Source organism: Eriocheir sinensis, chromosome 53 (assembly GCF_024679095.1).
Source record: "Eriocheir sinensis breed Jianghai 21 chromosome 53, ASM2467909v1, whole genome shotgun sequence".
In the NCBI taxonomy this organism is placed as follows: domain Eukaryota; kingdom Metazoa; phylum Arthropoda; class Malacostraca; order Decapoda; family Varunidae; genus Eriocheir; species Eriocheir sinensis.
In genome coordinates, this window is record NC_066561.1 from 3033582 (window position 1) to 3057032 (window position 23451).

The 23451-nt window shown below is 42.2% G+C and overlaps 1 protein-coding gene across 2 annotated transcripts; it reads right to left on the bottom strand.

Moving 5' to 3' along the window:
- Positions 1-148: 148 nt before the first annotated feature.
- Positions 149-15918, bottom strand: LOC126983183 (inosine-5'-monophosphate dehydrogenase 1b-like). Of its 2 annotated transcripts, none has more exons than XM_050835756.1 (12): positions 15676-15917; positions 13788-13836; positions 13471-13572; positions 12301-12429; positions 11924-12161; positions 11575-11774; positions 11301-11391; positions 10833-10969; positions 9180-9282; positions 7755-7911; positions 5305-5448; positions 149-1503 (listed from the first exon to the last, which is right to left on the bottom strand). In XM_050835756.1, the coding sequence occupies exons 1-12, from the start codon at positions 15771-15773 to the stop codon at positions 1398-1400; spliced, it is 1554 nt and encodes a 517-aa protein (XP_050691713.1). In that variant the 5' UTR covers positions 15774-15917; the 3' UTR covers positions 149-1397. The 2 variants fall into 2 exon arrangements, with proteins under 2 accessions (XP_050691713.1, XP_050691714.1); XM_050835757.1 differs by having other exon boundaries at positions 1455-3638; positions 15676-15918.
- Between the last annotated feature and the right edge of the window lie 7533 nt (positions 15919-23451).

Genomic DNA, 23451 nt, shown 5'->3' on the forward strand with positions numbered 1-23451 from the left:
CACTTGGTTTCCTGCAGGCTACCTATTATATGCTTTGTATTTTGGGTGTGGGCTGCAGTTCGTTTGAAGACAACCAAAATACGTAGTAGGCTTAACATGAACCATTCACTGAGAACACAATGATAGAAGTGTGTCAAGAAGGCCCAAATAAAATACACAAGTTTATTGATATTGCTGGGAGTTTACAATTTAGTTTCACAAAATACACCATGGTCGGCCTGGAAATCCGACACTCACGTCCAACGGGGTGGAAGAACATGGACGTGTAATTTTACAAAACACTAACAGTACTAGTTTGGACCCTTGTTGTGAGTGACATGCCTCTGCTCATTATTTTGTCATCACTAACTAAACTTGTCGTAGTACCAATGGCATAAGTCTATCTATTTTTATTTACCTATAAAGTTAATCTTAATATCTCATATACCTATTGTCACATTTTTTTTCTGGAAGGGGCAGAATTAAGGTTAACCAAAATAATAAAAAAAAACATGACACTAATCTGCTGGATCAAATAATACCTCATGTAATTTCACTGCAGGTTACAGTACAACATTATTTACATGACATGTCACTGACACTCACAAGCCAGTGTCTTGCCAGCAATACCCAGAGAGTAGCACTAAGTGGTCAATGGCACCCACGCACTCAAAACGTGCCATACCATGAACTGTGCAGTCAGCAACATATAAAAAAGTTTTGCAATAAATAATACTGAATGATAAAATCTCAACTAGGCCAGAGTCACCTGTACGAGTAACCTGGGGTACATACGCACTGCTTGTAAAACACCACCACACTTATTAAACCATATAAAAACTGAGGTGCTTACAATGCTTGCATCTGGAATGAGTAAAAGATTATTAGTACAAAAAAGAAACACCTCCAATATAGACTTGTTAATGCTAACAATCTCATCTACCATTTTTTCAAATCATTCACAGGATATTAGTCATGATGGTCTCCAATGCAACTACACTTACAGAACAGACAAATGATCACGGTGCAGCTACACAAACTCTGGATCACACAAGTGGTCATGTCAGCAAAGCATAACTAAGGAGATGAGCTCCAGTTTGTTATGCCATGGACTCGTGGTGACAGTAAAACATATAAAAGGCAATACAACCAACTGAATGAATAAACTTTGATGACACATACACACAGGCATACACATACACACCTTAGCACTCAAAATAAACACAGTTTATCCAAGGAAACAAACATTTTAAATTAAAAGGACATTTTAAAAACATTCTTTCATCATAAAATCTGAACAGTTAGCATTAACAATAACTTCTTTATATAAATTTGAGATGCATTTTCTACTTTATACAACCTTGGATAAAAGATAAAAGGACAAGTCACAAGATATTGAGGACTCTCAGGGATGCCTACTAGAAGAGCCTCTTCTCATGGTTATATAGGCTGTGAACATTCCCCTCACGCTGAGCTGATAATGTGCGCTTTTCAAACTTGAGTTCACCTGCATACATCATGGATCTGTAAACAAACATGTCACACCATTAAACTAGTGATTGGCATCACGTCCCTCACTTAACTCTACTGATATTCTCATCCTAATGAAAGTTCTCTCATATTACTGATAGCCAGATCTCGTACGGAAAGAAAATCAAGTCGAAGAAGACCTCAGACATGCTGTAGTTCCTCCTTGTTGATTACAAAGCTACAGGTAATGTGAGAATATCATTCCATGTCTCAGTAAAATATCTTGGAGCCACACTAAAAGCCTGAAGTTAATTAAAAATTCAACTGAAAAAAGGTAAAAATATATAGCCTATCAGTATCTTTGAATGAATACCTTCCTTCAAGAACATATGTCCATACGATTACATTCTACTATATTGTCCATCTGAGGTAATCATGTTTCATATAAAGTACCTAAGGCTTAAAATAACCTCCAAGCATAAACCATGATCAACTGACATGCCGATGCTCACTTCATCAAAAACTTAGTGCAACAAGACAGTGTGTGTACTTCCATTTTTATGCTTCTAACCTCCTTTCTAACTCACTATCATGGTATTGTCATTTTATGCTCCTGGACTTCTTAGCTGAATATTGTAGTACGTATTGTCATTTTTTGCTGCGGAGCTCCTTTTTAACACAATATTGTATGATGTCAGTGAATTTTTTTCCAAAGCTAGTTTATGAAGTTATGCACAGGAGTAGAGTTGGTGCGTGATGCCAGAATCAATCATTCATATTAAAATAACCAGAAAGGGTCTCCTGAACCATTCAGTTAACATGGTAAAGTGAGCATCTGCAACTTGGTCAATACTGAAAAGAAATTGGAATGACCTATTAAGAGGTACAGTACTGCAGCACCACCTGGAATGGATATTATAGCTAACAATAGTTCACCCTGCCATGACATACATGAACAAGTAACTACTTTTAACCTTCAAGCATCATAATGAAAAAACATCAATGAAAAGAAATGATATCAAAAGTATGTGCAAAATGCCTTATGACAATTGAACTCCCTGCAAGACTTTAAATATAAGTATCAAACCCACGCCAGCCATCAGGTTGGCACAAACAAGAGCTTACTTATCCTCAAAATTCTTGGTTGAATATCATGAAGATATACACAAAGAACAATCATTTTCTATAAGGCAAATTATACATAAAGCATAATGATGATATCTTAATAGGTCATGGATTTTGCTCTAGCATTCAGTATCTATCAAAATAACCAAACAGTGTAGCTCACAAACTTCCTGAAGCTTGTACTCTCATCCATTATCGAGGTCACCCAACCTGCTAATGTAAGTACCCTCCAACCTATCAAAATCAAGATCCTGTATCATCATCATCAAAGGCTTTTGATGAAATTTAATTCCTTACTTCCTAATCAAGTAGTTATCTTTATCCAGACCATTTCTGCAGTTATTGATTTATTCTGCTTTGTCACAGGATGCTGCAGGCATAGTTAGGTTTGTGTACCTACTATACGTTTGTTATTCTTACATAAATTTTTACACAATAAACTTTTGATGGAAAATGCTATCTCTGAAAGCTGAACTGAAAAGTTTGCATGTCAGGCAAGCACCATCACCATCATTTTCAAAGCCATCACTCATCATAAGAACATAGGGAGACTGCACGAGGGCGAATGGCCTACACAGGGCAGCTCCAGATTCCCCCCCAAAGAATTTGGTAAATATAATGATAAGTAGCTATAAAGGGATAACTCTATATATCACTACAAGGGTGAAAACACAGTGCATCCTTTAGCATCAAGTGCCTATGATTTGGGCAAATGGAACCTTTACCAACACTTCCATATTCAACAAATTTATGGAATTAAATACTTCAGATAAGAGAGACTGGTGTATACAAATGATGTCCTTCAAATGCGTCAACACGAGTGAATCTATCAGACGAACACCCAGTGAGTGGCAGACAGAGGAACACATTGGTCACAGAACACACTGACTGCAGCCTAACACGCAGGTCAGTCACAGAACAGCACGAGCCACGACACAACACTCGAGTCCAAGGTCGGTTAGTACAGCCTCTTCTCAAAGGAGTACAAGTTGTGGACGGTACCCTCTTTCTGAGCAGAAATTGTGCGGCGCTCAAGTTTCAGCTCGCCACTATACAGCATGGCCCTGGTTAGTTGAGGAGAAGGCTGAGTTTAGCTATTTGGAGAACTAAGCCAGTCACCAATATGAACATGCACAGGAGAGAAGTCTTTAGTTATAGTTTTCCTCTGCTGCTGCAGCCTACCAGCAGGAGCTTATAATATTACAACAGTTGGATACACTGGTCCCTGTAAGAGCTCACCCTTTGAATTCATGCTCTTGATCGTATGGTTAATGTTTCGACGACCTGGGTAAAAATTTTTGTATAACATCTATTTTCAAGGTTTAGAAGTTATACGTTCAAAAGGGGAAAATATGATATATACATACTATTCTTTTACAGGAAGAAATGTAATATGCAGATGTGCCCAGGATTTGTTGATCTGATGAGATGCATTACATGCATGGTTAATCATCACCACAAATCCATTTTCCCTTTATGAGGTTGTGGACCAGTGTACAATTTAATTTTATCTTTTAACATGAAAACAAATGAGCTTCTGTCCTTAATGTTTCATTTTGGATAACTGGCAGGACACTCATCACTGAGCTGAGCTGGGAAAACAAACACAACACAACACACACCTAGAGCTTACAGTGAGGGAGTAGTCCACAATCAACTATATTTACTCACCAAGACTTTGCTTTAATGACCCTAAACAACAATCAGATTCATTAAGCAAGAATAAAAGCTACTGGGATTATGCAGGGATGTTTAGATTTCACATGAACAGCAACACAATTCAGACAGTTAACAGTGGGAGTCAACACACAGAAGAAGGAAACAAAAGCACACAAGATGAAAACTGACTGATGAACACAAATAAATGATGGGTGGCAAACTTACCCTTGTATAGCTCACACGACCAAAACTGTCTTATGACTCAAGCAAAGCTAGGAACCAACACTCAAACCTGACCCCTCTCTGGTGCAAGGATGGCAGCAATGGACTTCCAAGTTTTCTTGTTCCCACAGACTAAGAGAGTGAGTGAAATTACTACCTGCCCCTAAACAGTGACCCTTGTGCAAAATACTCAAATGTTATAAATAAAAATGATAGGTTTGTGTTAATGTTAGGGGAATAGGAGTGGTGGATGGAAATTTAACTAATCTAAAAAAAATAAGTCCATTTCATGCCCTTACTTTACATGTGCCTCTTAGCAACCTTCACCTGAGCCACAAGCCCAAGGTAGAATGACATAATCCAGTCATGTACAGTGCAGTATAAGATTCCTGCATTGCATGCTTGATACCAGGGATTGAGTGAATGTAATCTGTCCTGGGAAATCTGCTTTGTTAGGAGTTTCAAAAATTCCAAGAAATAAATGACTGACATACAACCCAATACATTTCAACTCAATTTATATATAACTATAGTCATCATACACTAAATTGGTCCAGAAGCCCCACCCCCTATTTCACCCCCCTCCAAGCTCCTTTCATCCAACCAATAAGCTCCCACAGCTATAGAAGAGGGGGCAGGGCTTCTGGGCCAGTGTACTGTACAGTGACTAAAGTTTAATAGTTAACTAAGCAATGGGATGGCTCAGGTAAAGGTATTCAGGCAGAATCCTTACCTTTCACTACCATACTTGAATAAAGACACATACTGCACCTGTTACACCCAAGGCACAAAGCTTTTCCTCCTACAGAGCCAAGATGTACCAAGCTGTACCAAGGAACTAAGACTCACCTGAGCATTGAGCAGGACTTGGAGCCGATGTCCTGACACCCATGCTGGATGCCACACACAAGGTAAGGCAGGAACCGCAGGATGGAGCCCTTGTCCACGATGGAGCCACTCACCCCCTGCGCCACCTTGACGGAGTCTCCCTCCCTGTGTAGGATGACAAACACTTAGGATGCTGTGACATGAACACATGTAAAAGGGTCTACTGAAACACTTGTGACAAATGGAAGGAAATATGTGTCACATGTTTGTGATGCTTCTAAAGGTCTCAGAAGTGTCCTTTTCCTCTGCAAGCTAAGAATGAGGAGTATCAACTTCAGTAAATGAGAACCATTTTTTAAAATGAAATACTTCATAAAAAATGAAGTGTGAAAGGGGGCATTTCTTTGACCATTTCCCCATTACTTCAATGCGAGTCCATAAATAGTTAGGACAATTTCTACTTCATTTAACCCGGTAGCTGCGGGGATCATGTTTCTTTAAGGCCCCTCTAAGCGAATTAATGAGAAAAAATCATCACTCGCGCACACCATTTCATAATATATATCAATGCATTTGTGATCAGTTTATGCATCATCTATTTTTGGGGCCAATAATAATGGCGCCACTATAAACAATTGTCTGCGCCACGACGGGCTCAGGCCGACCATCAGGCCCCAATGCAATAGCCTACCGGCGCTATAGGCCAGATGGGAAAAAATAATAATAAAAAAAAAAAAAAAAAAAAAAAAAGCCCATTGCTGCTACCGGGTTAATGAATGTCTGCATCATAATCAATACTCATTACTGAATAACTTTTTATGTCATTACTGCTTTTAGATAATGTATATATAAACAGTGCAAACACTGATCTCTAATTACATGACCATTCATGCTCATAACAATTCAAGTGTACACACTGATTTCCTATGTGATTACTGCCTACCAGTTATGTCAAGTAATTTTTTTAGCAAACGCTATTGTACATCTTGAATACAATCCTCTGCAACCTGCTATCCTCTCACTACTGCCAGGAATCTACGCTACAGGATGAAGGCTTTTCAACAACTAACAGTCAAGAGAGTGGGGGTGTCAGTAGTCTGGAGCAGATTGGGTGCAGACATACATACTGGTGCCAATGCTATACTAACACACAAACTGAGCTACCTCCTTGAACTATATGATAATAATGTACAAAGTACCAAGGTATTTATTTGCTGAAGAGGGGAGCCTGATGAGGCCTGAGCACATAGCGGGACGAGCAAGCTACGTGTGAGACGGGACAGGACTGGACGCAGCGATTGGTGGCATAGTTGACAGTCTACCTGTGGCCAGGTGCTCTAAGGGTTAGTCTTACCCTCCTAAATACATGACACAGTTTGGACTGTGGGCCACTGATGACATGTCAGCAGCGCCTGATGACTTTTTGCATGCACAGCTGACCTGGTTAGGAGGTCCCCTGAACACAACAATCGACCATTAGATCCAAGTAGATGCCACACACACATCTGCCCTGGCTGTCTGTGTTGCTATAAAAAATTTCAACTCACATGCACAAGAAATTGATTTAACAAAGCAAAACACTTTCAGAAAGAGATGACAGTTTCAACCACACATCACTTACCATACCAAGTACTGAAATTATTAGAAAGGGTAAGAAATAAGCTCACAGATATTAATTCAATGCTGAAGACAAAATTCTCATAAGTAAAGTTAAATCTATGCAAAAATACCAGTTTCATTATTCTAATAAGTGATTCTGATAATGGCATTCACATGCAATCTCTCTCCATGACAGGTAAGAGCTCAAGAAAGTAAAGCTAGCTATGCAAGCTCTTCTTGCATCACTACGACCATCCACTTAATTGTCACAACAGGGTGGGAGGTCCATCCGCAGCTTTGATCGTATTTCTAACTATAAATGTGGCAGGGCTCCAATTCAGTATAATAAGGAAGACTATTGACAGGGCCAGTGTTTGATCACTTATTTCCTTTGTTGTCTGAGATGAACCACACAACCAGTTCCACATACTACTAAAGCACTGACATCCCATTACTATTATTATAATTACTACTACTTTGATTACTTCCTTTTGGGCACAGTGAGGTAAAGGCATGCCAACACAAATTCTTACATCTAAAATTAGTGTAAAGAAAGGAAATCAACTCTTAGTAAATACTTCTTACTTAGAACCAATGGGAGTGAGAGATCGAGATTAAAACACTGAAATTGATCTTTCAATCCTAATGAATACTAATAATCTAGTACAGGAAGTACAGGTTCTATGATTGCTATTAATACCACATATTGTTTAGGCCTGATCTACATTGGATACCTGCACCAGATAACAACTTAAAGGGAGGATGTGGAAAAGGGTCTCTCATGCAACACCTACACACCGAACAAGAAACCCGAGGAGCCCAGCAAGGACGGCAACACAACACAGCACAGCAAAACGCGGCACAAAACTCACCCATGGAAGTATCGGTCAGCAGCACCTCCGTGGTTGCCCTTGCACTCCATTGCTTCCAGGGAGCCCATGCCGCGGTACTTCTTGAGTCGCACGCCGTTGCTGAAGAAGTACTCGCCAGGTGCCTCCGATGTCCCCGCCAGCATGGAGCCCATCATTACTGTGAGGTGGAGGAGTGTCTTATTTCTGGGAAAGCCAACCATGAATAAAAGAAAAAGAAAGGAAGAAAATGAAGACCATTTTGACTCTTCAACACAACTAAGTGATAGGTGAGTTAGAATGAAGATGAATATTACTAAGCCAGGAAGACCAAGATTTGTACAGAATTCTGCAACTAACTTTGGAACTATTTTAAGCTTCAAAGCTGTGGTGCGTCACAAAACCATTATGCTATAAGGTGTCAGGAAAACATAACCACAGCTGATGTCAGAGTCAGGGCCAATAATGCTTGGTGTGTCAATGTAGTATGGCTTCCTCTAATGGGGGCAATGGTCTGTTTCTTATCTTGACAGTGTTTTCTCTATAATAATATTAAAATGTACTAATCATGACAAAAATGATACAGGTTTGGCTGTTTAGTTGCTTATCCCTAAATCTGAATGAGGCATTGCCACCACACAGCCCAAGAGAGTAACGCGGCGTCAACACTAGGGGTGACCAGGCCCGGAATTCCGTCTTTGGCTCCACACAACTCCCATATATGGTAAAGTGGTGGGGCTACGCGGAACAGGAGCGAGAGTCGAGCGAGAGGTATTTGGTGGGTGACCCAGCGCACGACATCCAGTTGTCTATTAATAGTGAGAGTGGGTGCTGCGCCGCGCCTTTCCATCACTCGTGTCGGAGAATGGCGAGCGCGGGCTGCTCACCAGTTGTGCCTCGCCTGTTGCTTATTATAGTGTGGACGCTCACCCCTTTACCCCCTCATCAGTCCGCCTTATTCCATGCTGGCCTACCCATAGTGGGGACGCCCCTTTAGTGAAGCCATGCAGTGCACAACCCTTATGTAATACAGCTTGAGGTGAGGTCAGGGGAGCTAACCTTGAGTAACAGTGTTATGTGTTAAGTCCTTAACAACAACTATAAATACATCTTGAGGAGACCAAGAGAGTTAACCTAAGCAACAGTAACAAGTATCGTTTCCTTACTGATAACTAGATATATACTTCCAGATAACAAGTTAACAAACTATACTATAAAGCTTGAACAGGACTAAAAACAAATATGCGTGTTATGCACCTGAACAGGTGCCCTATGCATCATTAATCCAGATCAAGATCCAGAAAAACACACCTGAAAAATCTGTACATAGCTACTTCCCTGTTCATGAATGTTGTTAAAAAATAATAAATATAAATTTTCTGTTCAACCTCTCATCTATGTCCATTCATCTGTTACATTTCTTTAGACACACACACACAAAAGATTCACCTGTTGATGCCCCGAGGGACAGAGCCTTGATGATGTGGCCCACCGAGCTGATCCCTCCATCAGCTATCACAGGCACACCAAATCTTCGTGCATATTCTGCAACCTGTGTAAAAATGAATCCATTAATTATATCCAGTATATTTGAGGGGAGTTCAGATAACATTTTTGTTATTGATAAAGCTAGATCAACTAATGTGTCACACACAAAAGGCGACAAAAATACATGGCTTTTGAAAGCTTGCTTTGAGCCTAGGAACACTAATTTCAACAGTATCTTTTGTATTCAGACCCATAACTCTAAAACTGAGATTGATAGGAAAATTATTTTTGTCAAAATAACCTATATTCTATGTTCTTTTGAACTAGATCTAATCCATTGCTGTATGTTTAATAAATTATGAGTTTTGTAGTTATAAAGTTGAAAAGGTTACATTATGAATTACATTACTGCTGTGGTAACCTTGTCGCTGCTGGAGGCAGCCTGCCTCCCACTCATTATATTCTATATAGCTTGCTTATGTCACATAATAGGTGCTTAGTTTCTTTACTGGTCAGTCAAAGTATTAAAGCATTAAAGTGACTTTACATCAGTCACCTTTGCAAAGGTGACATTTAACCAATCCATTCTGGTACAGTCACCAATGTCCAAACGTGGGTGGTGTCACTGGTTTGGTCCAGCCACTAGTGTTTGAGACCCGTGACCCCAAGTTGAAGTAAACTGTAGGCTGTGGTGACACATGGCTATTGACCATGCATGACTCACATTTAAAAACTGGTCAGTTTAGTTTATTCTCTCTCTGTTTCTCTTTCCCCCAGTGCGTGTGATGGTAAAGATGGCTAATAATGTAATGTACGACAGATTTGACCGTTGAATACGTCTCTATTTTTGTGGAGCGTCAAGGCTGGATGCCAGCTGTCACAAGTTGGTTTATTTTGTAACCAAAACTACCCATGACAATGATACTTGAGTGAAAAGCAAAAATAATAGCAGCAGCATGGTTATGAGAGGAACATGCTAATGTATGCTGTTTTGCTAATCTCATAGCTTCAAAAGTTAGCTGAGGCAGACAAGTTAACGAGGTATTGGGAGGGTTCATCTAAAGAACATGAAGTGCATCAGCAGGTTAGATCTAATAACAGCAGAGAGGAGGACAATGCCTAAACAGTGGTCTTTTTTGGGGTGTAGTGAGGATAACAAATACTGATAATAAGTATCAGATATCATAAGTCATAGTATTGCTAAAAGTATCAGTATGATGTAGTAGGGGTGCTTGCTGTGTCAGCATGACAGTGATGGATGGAACTGTAGGCTGCATTTTCATGTGCTCTAGTGCTGGGCAAAAAGTCACTGATTTTATAATTCTCATGTACACGCCCATAAAGGTTTCTTTCTGACAGTGATGCTTCATTGTACAAGATTTTTTTGTTAACATTTTCATATGCAATATGATGTACTTTCTCCTTGTGCAGACTATTTCTATGCTTATTGAACTACTCTAAACAACAATTTCACAATTCAGTGTCACAATTCCCAGTAAGCCAAAAATGGGTGTCCTGGGTCATCTTTATCGAGGGCGGCATCAATAGGGGATATGTAATGTACGTGGGGGTTTCTAACGCATATGCTGTTTATCAAGGGCTGACTGTACTTACCTTATATACAGCAGTGGCCTGAGGCCTGCCAACTGCCATGACCTCCTGTGTGATGCATATGGAGCCGGCACCCATGCCAACCCTCAGGCCATCCACTCCTGCGTCTATCAGGTTCTTGGCCTGAGCCGCCGTCACCACTGAAAGCAAACGACCACTGTCATGAGTGTTCTTATGGGTTTTTATAGTTTGTCAAGTTATTTACTTCAATGTGAAAGAAGTATGAAAAGATTATGAAACTGATTAGGTCTTATTAGAACTGATTAGGCCTATCCATTTATTGGGGCATCAATAAGAAAATGTAACTAAGGAATATGCCTGTCAAACAACAATTTCCTAATGAGCCCTCATACAAATGAATTGCACTGCAATACTGTGTGGGCTTATATGCAAAAATGTGAGGATCCATTAGGCTGAATTGTGTTTTCAGATTGAGAGGGTGTCAATGGACTGAACAAGTGCAGTACTCACCGTTGCCGCCGATGATCTGTAGCTCTGGATAGGTACTCTTTATGTAACGTATCAAATTGATTTGGTATATGGAGTTGCCCTGTGAAGAGTCCTGAAAAGTTAAAAATATTTTATATGGATTCTGTTCACTCAGAGGAAAAAGATTAACATGGAAAAGAACCTTCATTTCCCAAGATAAATGAGCCATCCTGTAATTCATGGCACATTGGGGCAGGTGATTCCAGCATCAAAATGATCCATGAATAAACTGACTCGGGTAATTTATTGAACTAACCAAGACCACCACATCCACTCCTGCATTAACCAGCAGCTCCAGCCTCTTTTTGTCAGATTCTCGGGTTCCAATGGCTGCTCCCACCAACAGCTGATTGTTGGCATCATAGGAAGCATTGGGGAAATTCCTGGACTTCTTGAGATCAGTGCGGGCTATGAGGGCCACCAACTCAGACTGTTCGTTGATGATTGGCAACTTTCCTGTAGAACATATTATTCACATATTAAAGTCTGAAGGAAGGTTTGAACAGATCCGATTTATCCATGAAACAAAAGCTTTCATAATAAACATAATTTGGGTCATCCCTTGCACACCATCATAAGGCCATTCATTGCACAGGTTTCATTACCTTTCTTGGAGCGCTGCAGTATCTCGTTAGCCTTGTCCAAGCTGACTCCAGCTGGGGCAGCCACCAGGTCATCAAAGGGGGTCATGATCTCTGAGAGCAGCTTGTCAGAGTTAGGCTCCAGGAAGTCAATGTCTCGGGAGGTGACGATACCCATGAGTCGGCTGCCCATCTTGCCATCCTCTGTGATCGGGATGCCACCAAATCCGTGACGCTTCTTCACATCAAAAACATCCGTTACCTGATACAAAATCACAGGTATTAAGATTAGCCTGTGTTCAACCTTTTGTCATTACAAATACCTTACATATAGATGTCTCCTTTTAAAGCTATGACCCAACAAGAAAAATCATGGCAGGTTTATAGGGTTGAACACTAACTCTGTGATTGGAGGTGAGGCAGACGGGGTCACGAATGAACCCATGTTTGTATTTCTTGACCTTCATCACCTCCTGGGCCTGGATCTCCGGTGTACAGTTGTGGTGGATGATGCCAATGCCACCACACAGCTGCCGGGGCAAGAAAGTGAGAGCTGGTGATCTGTCTCAGGTTGATGGATATATTCAAAGGCTAAATAACATTCTATACATGGTGTGAAACTAAACCCACAAATCAGTAACCAGATAATGAATATCATTAACAATCTTAGCAGCATCTTAAATCATAACTAGATGGACTTGTCTTCTCTCTTCTTTCCCGGACATGAGGGACAATGCCGGACAGTTCCACCAATTTGAAGGTTTCCGTTTTTTCTTTTGCCCACAGCTTAGGTAGTGAATGTATGAAGGTGTATTTTGTCTGAAAATGTTGCCTGTGATTCAGTTTCCCTAATTACCATGTTTTCCCCAAACACTTTGCATTTTATTCCTAGGTAAGTAAATGAGTCATACATGTAGTCACTGAAGTCATTAAAATTTAACACAGAAGGGACAATTCTGACTGCTATGCTGAGGCCATTCCAGACAAAATAAGATGCTACCTATTTCCAGCATTATCTGCAAAATATGCTTCTGTTTATAGTGGCTCACCATACTGCATTAAAAGAAAACCAACACAGTTTGCACATTCAATACAGGGACTGAGTAGTATCTGCTGGTTATGTTCAGAATCTCCCCGGCACAGCAGTCAGAATTGCCCCTTTTGTGTTAAATTTTAATGTCTTCAGTGACAACATGTATATGACTAAGATTTGCCATGCACTTACCTTGGTGATTATGCAATCTGCCTGTAAAAGGTAGGTAATGGATGTGGTCTTATTGTAAGGTTGTGTGTGGACCTTAGTGTCTTCATGCACATGCAACATTTTCAGACTAAAAACATGTACCTACATGCATGCAATTTATAAGCTGTGGGCAAAACAAATACACCTTTAAATTGGGGGAACTGTCCAGGATTGTTCCTCCTCTCCTGGATATCTCCACTCTATGGTAAAATTTAAAAAACAAAACAAAACAGCAAATTGCTATGATAAAGAAACCAAGAGAATGAAAATTTTTTCTCCCAAAATGAGTGCAAGCCTTGACACCACCACAAAACACCATTCTACCTACTGCCATAGCTATCGCCATTTCAGACTCCGTGACTGTGTCCATTGGGGAGGAAACCAGAGGGGCCTTGAGGGTGATCTTCTTGGTCAGTGCCGAGGTCAGGTCCTGCAACATGGAGTGTGTGAAACGAGTTTTGCCTTCTTCACATAAATTAATCTAGATACATTTCCTTTTATCTTATTACATTGCAGTATGTGATGAAGGTATATGACAAAAATATAACTAGTCAGCAATTCGTTTTAAATTAAGACCCACTATTTCAATACAGTAAGCCATAAAAAATATATAAAAAAATGAACAAGGCACATGAGGTTCCTCACCACTTCTTCTGCAGTGAAGTCAATGAAGCCAGGGAGGATAATGAAATCACTGAAAAAAATGTACAGTATAAATGAATGAGATTAATAATAAAAATAATAATATAAAGTACTTAATGCCTTTGACAGTGTCAACTTGCGAGATAGGGATAGATAGATGTAGGTGTCTTGAGTTATTTTGGAGGTGAAGAACAAAAAAATAGATAAAGGAGATAAAAAGAAGATAAATAAAGTAACAAGTCTCATTAAATACTTGGCAAAATATAGATAGATTAATACCTTTGACAGTGTCAACTTGAGATGAAAAGGCTGGATGCATTTCTTTGCATTGTTTTTATTTACCTAATTTTTTTTAGAGAAAATAGATTTGTTGATGTATACATTAGACTCTTGTGATCAGGGTACTTGAAGTATGGCTTCCTTGTGATTCCAGTCTGGATGTTTCTGTAGGCTTTTATAATGCTTCTCATATAGTAAAGATAAAATACAGATCTCTTTACATAACAAACACATGGGCTATGCATAAGAAAAAAAGTAAAGAAGAATGCGTGCATACTGCATTCCCTCCCAGTCGGCAGGCGACACCGGACGCCTCAAGGCCGAGTCTATTCCAGCCCTGAAGCTGAAATGAATAGACTATACTATGCAGTCTTCTATCATCAGTTCTCATTTCCCATTATTTGAAGTCAAATCTATCTATTTATGTGTGTGTGTGTGTGTGTGTGTGTGTAGCCAAAATCTTCCTTATTTTTTTAATACTAAGTAACGACGGCAATATAATTGTTTAAAAGAGCAAATGTATACATACGCAATACTTTCATATATACGGTACGCATATACCGGTTAATTACGGTTACTAGCTAATTATTATAATTAGTGCGCAACAGGCTACCCTTAAACGACGGGGACATACTTCCTGTAAACACAAGCTAATTACCATAAATGCGATGTTAATGAATCCTCTACCAGGTGTTGTGATCGACCTTCCTCCTGCCAGGTAACAAATCTCGTTAATAATTCTTGGAATGGCTGCCAATCTTCTCGGCCCTAATTCAGCATGATAAAATTATTCAGTGTTGACCTTTTTTTTCTGAACAAAGCACGCAATGGGTCATGGAGCAGGCTCTGGTGGCGTGCGGAGTGGTGCAGCCAGCAGTGACATGCATGGGCGCGAACTGCGAACATTCATGTCATGCACGTCTCTGTGGGTTCTTGAGGGGGTGATGAAGCCTTGGTCCTGGCGTGGTGCCTGTGCCATGCTGATGAGAGCCAGGTGTGCTGCCTGTGCTCGCTGTCAGGCACGCGGGCTTATCCAGCAAGTTATGCTGGATAAGCACGTAGTGGCTAGTGAACAGCTGAGGTGTCTGCGCCGTGGCTGCGGAGCAAGGAAGGGCTTTCTAATAAGTCTAGCAATTTACGCCCGTGGGTCATCTTGGCCAAGGCTGCCGTGATCTTGACAGGCAAGCTGCGGGCACACGGTGCGGCGCGGGCTTCTTGATGCCTCGATGGCGGTGCGACGGAAGGAAGCTGTCCCCAGGGACGGCGGGTCATGGTGTTCACTTGTAACAGGCACTCGAGACATCCATGGTTCACCCAGCAAGGCAGGGAACAAGCAGTGAGCGGTGCGGGCTGTGGCCACGTGTTGCGGCACTGGAGCTGACAGCCGCAGGCAAGGCCAGACAGGCGGCCGACCCTTGTTGTCATCAATAATGACCCCCACACAGGCACACTGCCCCCGCAGCATCCCATCTCACGGCCATCTCCGCAGCATCCTTCACCCCTCCTCCTGCCCCACCCAACTCCAGCCCGCCCCGCCCCGCCCCGCCAGCATGCAGGGTTCAGGTAAACGGCGAGGTGGTGTGGTGTGTGATGGGCCCCGCGCGGCACTTACTGGTAGGTGAGGCCTTCCCCCGTGGCGAACATCTGAGCCCCGGTGTTGCCGTCCTCAGGCACGTAGCTCGTCCCTCCGCAGATCAGGTAGTCAGCCATTATGATAGGTCTCTCACCACTTCGGTTAAAGCCACGACAAAAACTCAAAACAGTCGATCAAAGAAAACTCCCGACGTAGGTACCACTTGCCCGACTCGCTGATCCACCCGCCCTCACCGCGTGGACCAGACTGGCCGCGTCTGAGCCAGTCAGCCTCCCAGCGGCCCGCCGCTCGCCAGCCAGCCCAACACCTATACTTACCTGATACCTTCACACGAGCATGAAGGGTTTAATTTTAAAATTATAAGCACGTGTACGCTCTATATTTTAATGAAAACTTTCAAAAGATTAAAACAGTATAAGGATTTTTTATTTCTAAACATTTCTTTGAGACGACAACTTTAGTTTTTCACCTGCATACACCTGTTGCCAGGCAACGTCAGTGGCGGGAGTCTTGAAATGAGTTGCGCACGTCCACGGTGCTGGCTAGAAATAACTCTCGTCGTGAACAACTCTCCCTGCCAGAGAATGTTGGCCAACGTCTCTCATCCATGTGTCAGGAAACCCTCGGCTCAAAATGTCAAACTCACGAACACGTTGCTTGCACACACCTTTTCAATTTAAGGAAGTGTATTTCCATACTTACATGTATGTATTTACGTAAGAATTTATGCACATAGGTATGTATGTATACATGTATGTACGTATATATCAGTGGATGTACTAAGTACGGTATGTACATGTCTTTGACTTATGAAGTGTTTCGTCCGTGAATCTCCTCAGATAATACTTATCACTGACACAGATACACTCCAGTCTCTCTCTCTCTCTCTCTCTCTCTCTCTCTCACACACACACACACACAGTACACGGGCAAGGTGAGGGATGTTTTTAATAATTCTTTATCGCTCACGTATACTCAGGTGGACTTGTATTTATTCCCCCCCCCCCCGCCCATCTCTCTCTCTCTCTCTCTCTCTCTCTCTCTGTCCAAACTTTCCTTCTCGTGCCCTACTGTTGGACGTGTTGGATTGTATTTCATGAGTCTTATTCTTCTAGACTCATTTTCCTTTCTCTCTCGCTCTCTCTCCATGGTCAGATTTTTTATATATTTTTTTATTTCAACAAGAGCACAGATTTAAATCCTATTAGAAGGGCATGGGATGTCTCGAGTTAAAGGAGCCCTCTTCCTTAAGGGCACCTATTCTAAAGCTTGCCCAGTAGTTTTTTTTATATTAATGTGGGTGTGGCCCCCCTTCAAGTCCGTATTGTTCGTAGTCACTGTCACTTAAGGGGGCGTGCGCGACACCACAGGTGGACAGCTGTCTTGACGCGCTGGGTGCTCAGGGCTGAGAGGTCCACTTCGGCCGTGAAGGCGTTCCACAATGTCCCACAGGTGAAGGCTCGCTGACACCGACCCTCCTGCGGTGCTCCAGACTATCCATAAGAACGTAGGGAGACTGCAAGAAGCCGAATGATCTACACAGGGCAGCTCCAGATTCCCCCCCACTACCACCTGTCATCCTCGTCCATGTAGCTATCCAGTCTACTCTTAAAACAAGCTATCGTCCCTGCACTCACTATGTGATTGCTGAGTCTATTCCATTCCCGCACCACCCTATTACTGAACCAATGCCTGCCTATTTTCCTCCTAAATCTATACTTTTCTAATTTGAATCAATTACTGCGTGTTTTATCCTGCTGGCTAATTCTCAGTATTTTACTTATATCGCCTTTGTTGTAACCCTTGACCCATTTGAATACCTCTATCAGATCTCCCCGCACTCTGTCTTTCAAGAGAATGTAAGTTTAAATGTTTCAGCCTATCTTGATTGGGAGGTTCCTAAGCCTCTGAATTATCTTGGTCATCCTCCTCTGAACTGATTCTAAGAAGTTGATGTCAGTTCTGTAGTGTGGGAACCAAAACTGGACAGCATAATCTAAGTGTGGCCTAACTAAAGCTAAATAGAGTCTGAGGATGACCTCTGCACTTTTGTTGGTTACCGTCCTGTTAATAAAGCCTAATACCCTGTTAGCCGTATTCCTCGCACTAATGCATTGCGGTGGCGGGGGGCGTCCTGTCTCGAGTGGTGACGGTGGTGCAGATGTTGTTGTTGCTTTTCCCATTACTGCTGTTGCGGGTGTCCCCTTTATCGTCCCTGCTGCTGCTGCTGGTCAATGGCACCGTATATGATGCGTTCGGCACGCCTCTGCACAATGTCCAACAGGGAGAGGTGGCACTGGGCGCTAGTCATCCATGTGAGGGGGCTGTACTCCATGATGGGCCTCACCTGGGCCTTGTACAGCCTTAGGACTCCATCAGTGTCGAGAAGGTGGCGGACTCAACGCAGGAGTATCACACTCAGGGACGCCTTGCCCGCCACGTTATCGAGATTGAGAACGTTCGGTACGGGAGTTTACCCACCGAGTAAGATAACTATAATATATGAAGGCAATACACTTCCTCGGCAGGATAATTCACTGGCCTACCTGTGAGAGCCTGCGTGACTCACCTAAGCTTTGTGGCAGTGAAACAACGGTGTTCTTTGATTCGTCACGACTTGGTTACGTGTAGCATCTCTCTCTCTCTCTCTCTCTCTCTCTCTCTCTCTCTCTCTCTCTCTCTCTCTCTCTCTCTCTCTCTCTCAGTGCCAGACAATGGTGCGTGAATCGTGGCACAGAGAGAGAGAGAGAGAGAGAGAGAGAGGAGGGGGGGACTAGATCAATCCACCCCACCCAGCAATGCCCCACCTCCTCCACTCCCCTTCTCCTTCCCCCAAAGTTGGCACCCTCTTGCATGCTGTTTGTTTGTTTCTCTTCTCCATGAGTTCCTGGTAGTCGTGGTTAACTCTCTCTCTCTCTCTCTCTCTCTCTCTCTCTCTCTCTCTCTCTCTCTCTCTCTCTCTCTCTCTCTCTCTCTCTCTCTTTCCTATCATGTTCTTGGTTATAATAATCGTTTTCTTTCTTTCTCCTTTCCACTAATCTGATTAGAGCGTATTGTGTGTTGTAATAATTATACGAAGAAGGCAAAATGTATTGACTGCATGACTCTTAAGGACTGTTAACTACTACTACTACAACTACCACTACTACTACTACTACTACTACTACTACTGCTGCTACTACCACTACCACCACTACTACTACTACTACTACTACTACTACTAATGATAATAATGGTAATGGAAAGGTGTAGAAAGCTCGGTTGTAGGAGGCAAATCTATTCCCAACGATTCTTTTTTGTTTTTTTTTCGTCGTTGCGCCTCCTTGACGGGAATAGACTCGCTCGTTACACGCCCCTTTCAACTTGCCATTATAATAATAATAATAATAATAATAATAATAATAATAATAATAATAATAATAATAATAATAATAATAGTTTCGTAATCTTATCATATCACCCACTTATTAATACGTGTGTGTGTGTGTGTGTGTGTGTGTATATATGACCTTACTAAAACCAGCTACTACTCTCAATAGATCAATTTCTTCATCGGTAATACAAGTAACTCTATAATGCAAAATCCGTAGACGTATAGGTTAATACATATTCCAGAATGATTGTGTGACTAAGGGGCGTATTACAAGCCGAATCTGAGAAGTTTCGGGTCCCCACAGAGTTCGGGATGAATAACTCTGTAGGGATCCGAAACTTACTTCTCGGATTGGACTTGTATTTTTTTTTTACGACAAAGGAGACAGCTCAAGGGCACAGAAAAAGGAAACAATAATAAAAAAGCCCGCTACTCGCTGCTCCTAAAAAGAATCCAAAGAGGTGGCACTTACTAATAACGCCAATAAAAATACCCTGGAGCCGGCCATCTACAGTCCCATTACTAGTGCGGCATTAGTTAATCCTTCTGAATGTGAAGTATTGTGAACCTCTTGCAAACAAACAAACAAACAAACAAACAAACCGGTATATACTGCAATGTTTAACCTGGTAGCAGCGACGGGCCAAATTTGTGCCATGATATAAACCCCCAAAAATAGATGATGCATAAACCGATCACAAATGCGTTGATATATATTATGAAATGGTGTGCGTGAGTGATGATTTCTTCTCAGTATTCTCGCTTGGAGGGGCCTTTAAGAAATACGATCCCCGCAAGTACCAGGTTAAACTTACTCGGATACAGGAATGTTATTTTTTGTTTCATTATCATTTATTTACTCCTGTTAATAGTTCATTCATTTCCCCAGTTCATTATCTATCAGTTGGCTCTTCACCAGTTTATCCATTTGCCCGGTTTCCATCTTTTTTTTCCTTCTTATAACATGCATTGAATTTTCATCTTTATTCGAGCTATTATTCAGTTGTTTATGCATTTTTTTTTTAGTCTTTACAGTTTACTCCTTTATTGCTTTGTTTAATTGTCCAGAAAACCCCGTGACGTCATCGATTAGTTGGTAGTTATTGCCGCGCGAGCTTTGTGAATCTTTAAGTCGGTATTACAAGACACTTTGCCATCTCACATCAGCTATTTCTAAAGGTCAAAGAGGGGATCAGTCGGGTTCTAATGAGTGTTTCTTTAGGTTCACGGTACAGAAGAAGGGTCGGACTACCACCAGGGTCATAAAACTACCCCTGGAAATGCCCACAACTCCTACGAAAGCCTTGTCAAATATGTGTTCTTGGGCCGCGAAATGTCTCCTAATACGACCCATAACTACGTACTAATGGCCCAAAACTACGAACTAAGCCTTTGTGAATTCGACCCTAGTTCATCCTGTACGTTTTCACTTGTTATTGTTCTTTCATTTTTTTTTTTTTTTTACAGCAAAGGAGACAGTTCAAGGGCACAAAAAAGTAAACATTAATAAAAAAAGCCCGCTACATAAAAAAAGCCCGCTACATAAAAAAAAGCCCGCTACATAAAAAAAGCCCGCTACATAAAAAAAAGCCCGCTATTTGCTTTATTCAACGTCGCTGTCCCTCCTTAATGCACCGACATTCCTTTTTATCCTTTCTCATTATTATATATCAATCTATGCGTTCATTTATCTGTTTATGTCTATGCTATGCTCTTTATTTCGTTTATCGCCTTTAACATCCTTCCAGTGGGACGTTTCATAGCGCAGTAGAATCGTAGTACTATCTGTCAGAGAATCTCACGGTATCAATGAACTTTGCGTCTCTCTCTCTCTCTCTCACACCCACACCCACCCATCCACACACACACCACGAGTTAAATCTTGCGGCCATTCTGAGTCCTCACGAACTGGCACTCCTCATCCCCGCGACTCCCTCCCTCTCACGGTCCTCCACTGCCTGAGCCCCGCGCACACACACAGACACTCTCGTCTCCACCTCGACTACTTTGCTCTCTATTTCTATAATCCTAACACACATGCTCACGCTTTCTATTTGACTGCTCTGCTTCTGTCCCTGTCTTGCACGCACGAACTCACCGACGGTTCAACTTACACACTTTTATAATGTCTGTCATGCTACAGTTCCCGTCTACTTATATTTAAACCCTCTGAGGCATAGGGGGTTTAAATATCTAGTGAAGGCTTAACTCGTTGACTGTAGATTACCTATAAGAAGACCTCACCAAGCTACAGGAATGGATCAAAAAGTGGCTGCTACAATTCAGTGAAGAAAAATGTAGTCTTGCACCTTGGGAGGGGATATCCAGCACACCAATACCACATGGGAAACACTCTACTATCCACCACAGAGGCAAAGAAAGGCCTGGGAGTATATGCTATCAGGCTACCAGTGAAAGCAAAACTCGTTCCGATCGCAGCGGACGGGTTAATTAAAGCCTTAAGCCTTCACCTGCTACGCTTCCTTTTTTCTTTCTTGTCCTTACTTCACTCACGTCTCTCTTTCTCCCTTCTTTTTTCTCTCTTATGCACTTCACTCACGCCTTCCCTTTCTAGGTACAGGTAAAGTTAATGACGTAGGCTATGGCTGAGCGTGGCCTCGGTGCTCATCTCTGTCACACTGGACCTTGAGCCTGTGGTGGGAACAACTCATTACCCCGGGACACAGGGCCAGGGTGACTTCCGGGCTACCACAGTTTACATTCCCCAGGTTTCCCCAGGTACCCATTTGTCGATGCAGCTCGAAAGGGAGGATGAACACCTGGGTGAGCTACACGCCGACTACCCGGGCTGGGATTCGAATACGGGCCCACGGATTCATAATTAGGCATGCTAACCACTTCACCACGGAGACACTTCCTCCCTTCCCTTTTCTCTCTTATCCTTACTTTACCCACGCCTCCCCTTCCTCCCTTCCCTTTTCTCCCTTATCCTTACTTTACCCACGCTTCCCCTTCCTCCCTTCCCTTTTCTCCCTTATCCTTACTTTACTCACGCCTCCCCTACCTCCCAGACGTGATGCTATCCTTGTATAATTCCATGGTAAGACCGCACCTCGAGTATGCAGTGCAGTTCTGGTCTCCCAATTATAGAAAGGACATTGCTCTACTGGAAAGGATTCAACGACGCGCCACAAAGATGATTCCAACCTTCAGGGCTCAACCGTACGAGGAACGACTCAAGCGACTCAATCTCTTTACATTGGAGAAAAGACGCCTACGAGGGGATATGATTCAAGTCTTCAAGTATCTAAAAAAGTTCAATAACGTCGATTACTCCAAATTCTTTGAACTGCAAACCAACTCAAGAACTAGAAATAACGGTTTACCCATTCAGTCGAGTCGATGTAACACAGACATTGGAAGGAGTTTCTTTTAAAACCGAGTCATCCGCCACTGGAACAATCTCCCCTCAGAAGTAGTAAATGCGAATACCATCAACTCCTTCAAATATAGAATCGACCGTCATTTCGCTGCGTCGGGAGTAAACTGAATAACGAGGGGCTTCCATCTGCTCCTCAATATCGAGGTGCTTTCATCTGCTCACCAAGCCCCAAGTGGCGGTCGAGCAGATTAAATCACCCAAGCGGGCGACCTCGTAATGAGCCAATAGGCTTTCTGTTGCCTGCATTTCCATGTTTCCATGTTTCCATGTTTTCTCCCTTGTCCTTACTTTACCCACGCCTCCCCTTCCTCCCTTCCCTTTTCTCTCTTTACTTTACTCACGCCTCCCCTTCCTCCCTTCCCTTTTCTCCCTTATCCTTACTTTACCCACGCCTCCCCTTCCTCCCTTCCCTTCTCTCTCTTATCCGTCTTCCCTTGCTCCTTCCCTCCCTCCCTTCTTTGTTCTCCCTTATTCGTCTTCACACACGCCTTCTTCCCTTCGTTTGCTAATGTGCCTTTTTATCCCTCACATCCACATTGAAGACTTCCCTTTGATGGCTACGCTTCGTTTCTTACTCGCGTCCTCACTCACCCACACTCACTCTATCGCTTCAGCTGTTTGACATGCTTCCTGTGCCTCTTCTCACCCACACGTTGCTATGCTTCTTGCTTCTCTCTCACCTCACCCACACCCTCATACGCTGTCCCTTGGTCATGCACACTCCTCATGTCTTCACTTCGAATACTTTAGGTAAATATTTTCAGACGCTTCTTCCTCTCGCATCAACAATTTACAAAGTCCGAAAAGAGAGTCTAATCGGGTTCTCGCGAATGTTAAAACAAAACAAAACAAGACAAAACAAAACAAAACAAGACAAAACAAGACAAAACAAAACAAGACAAAACAAGACAAAACAAGACAAAATAAAACAAAACAAGACAAAACAAGACAAAACAAGACAAAACAAGACAAAACAAAACAAAACAAAACAAAACAAGACAAAACAAGACAAAACAAA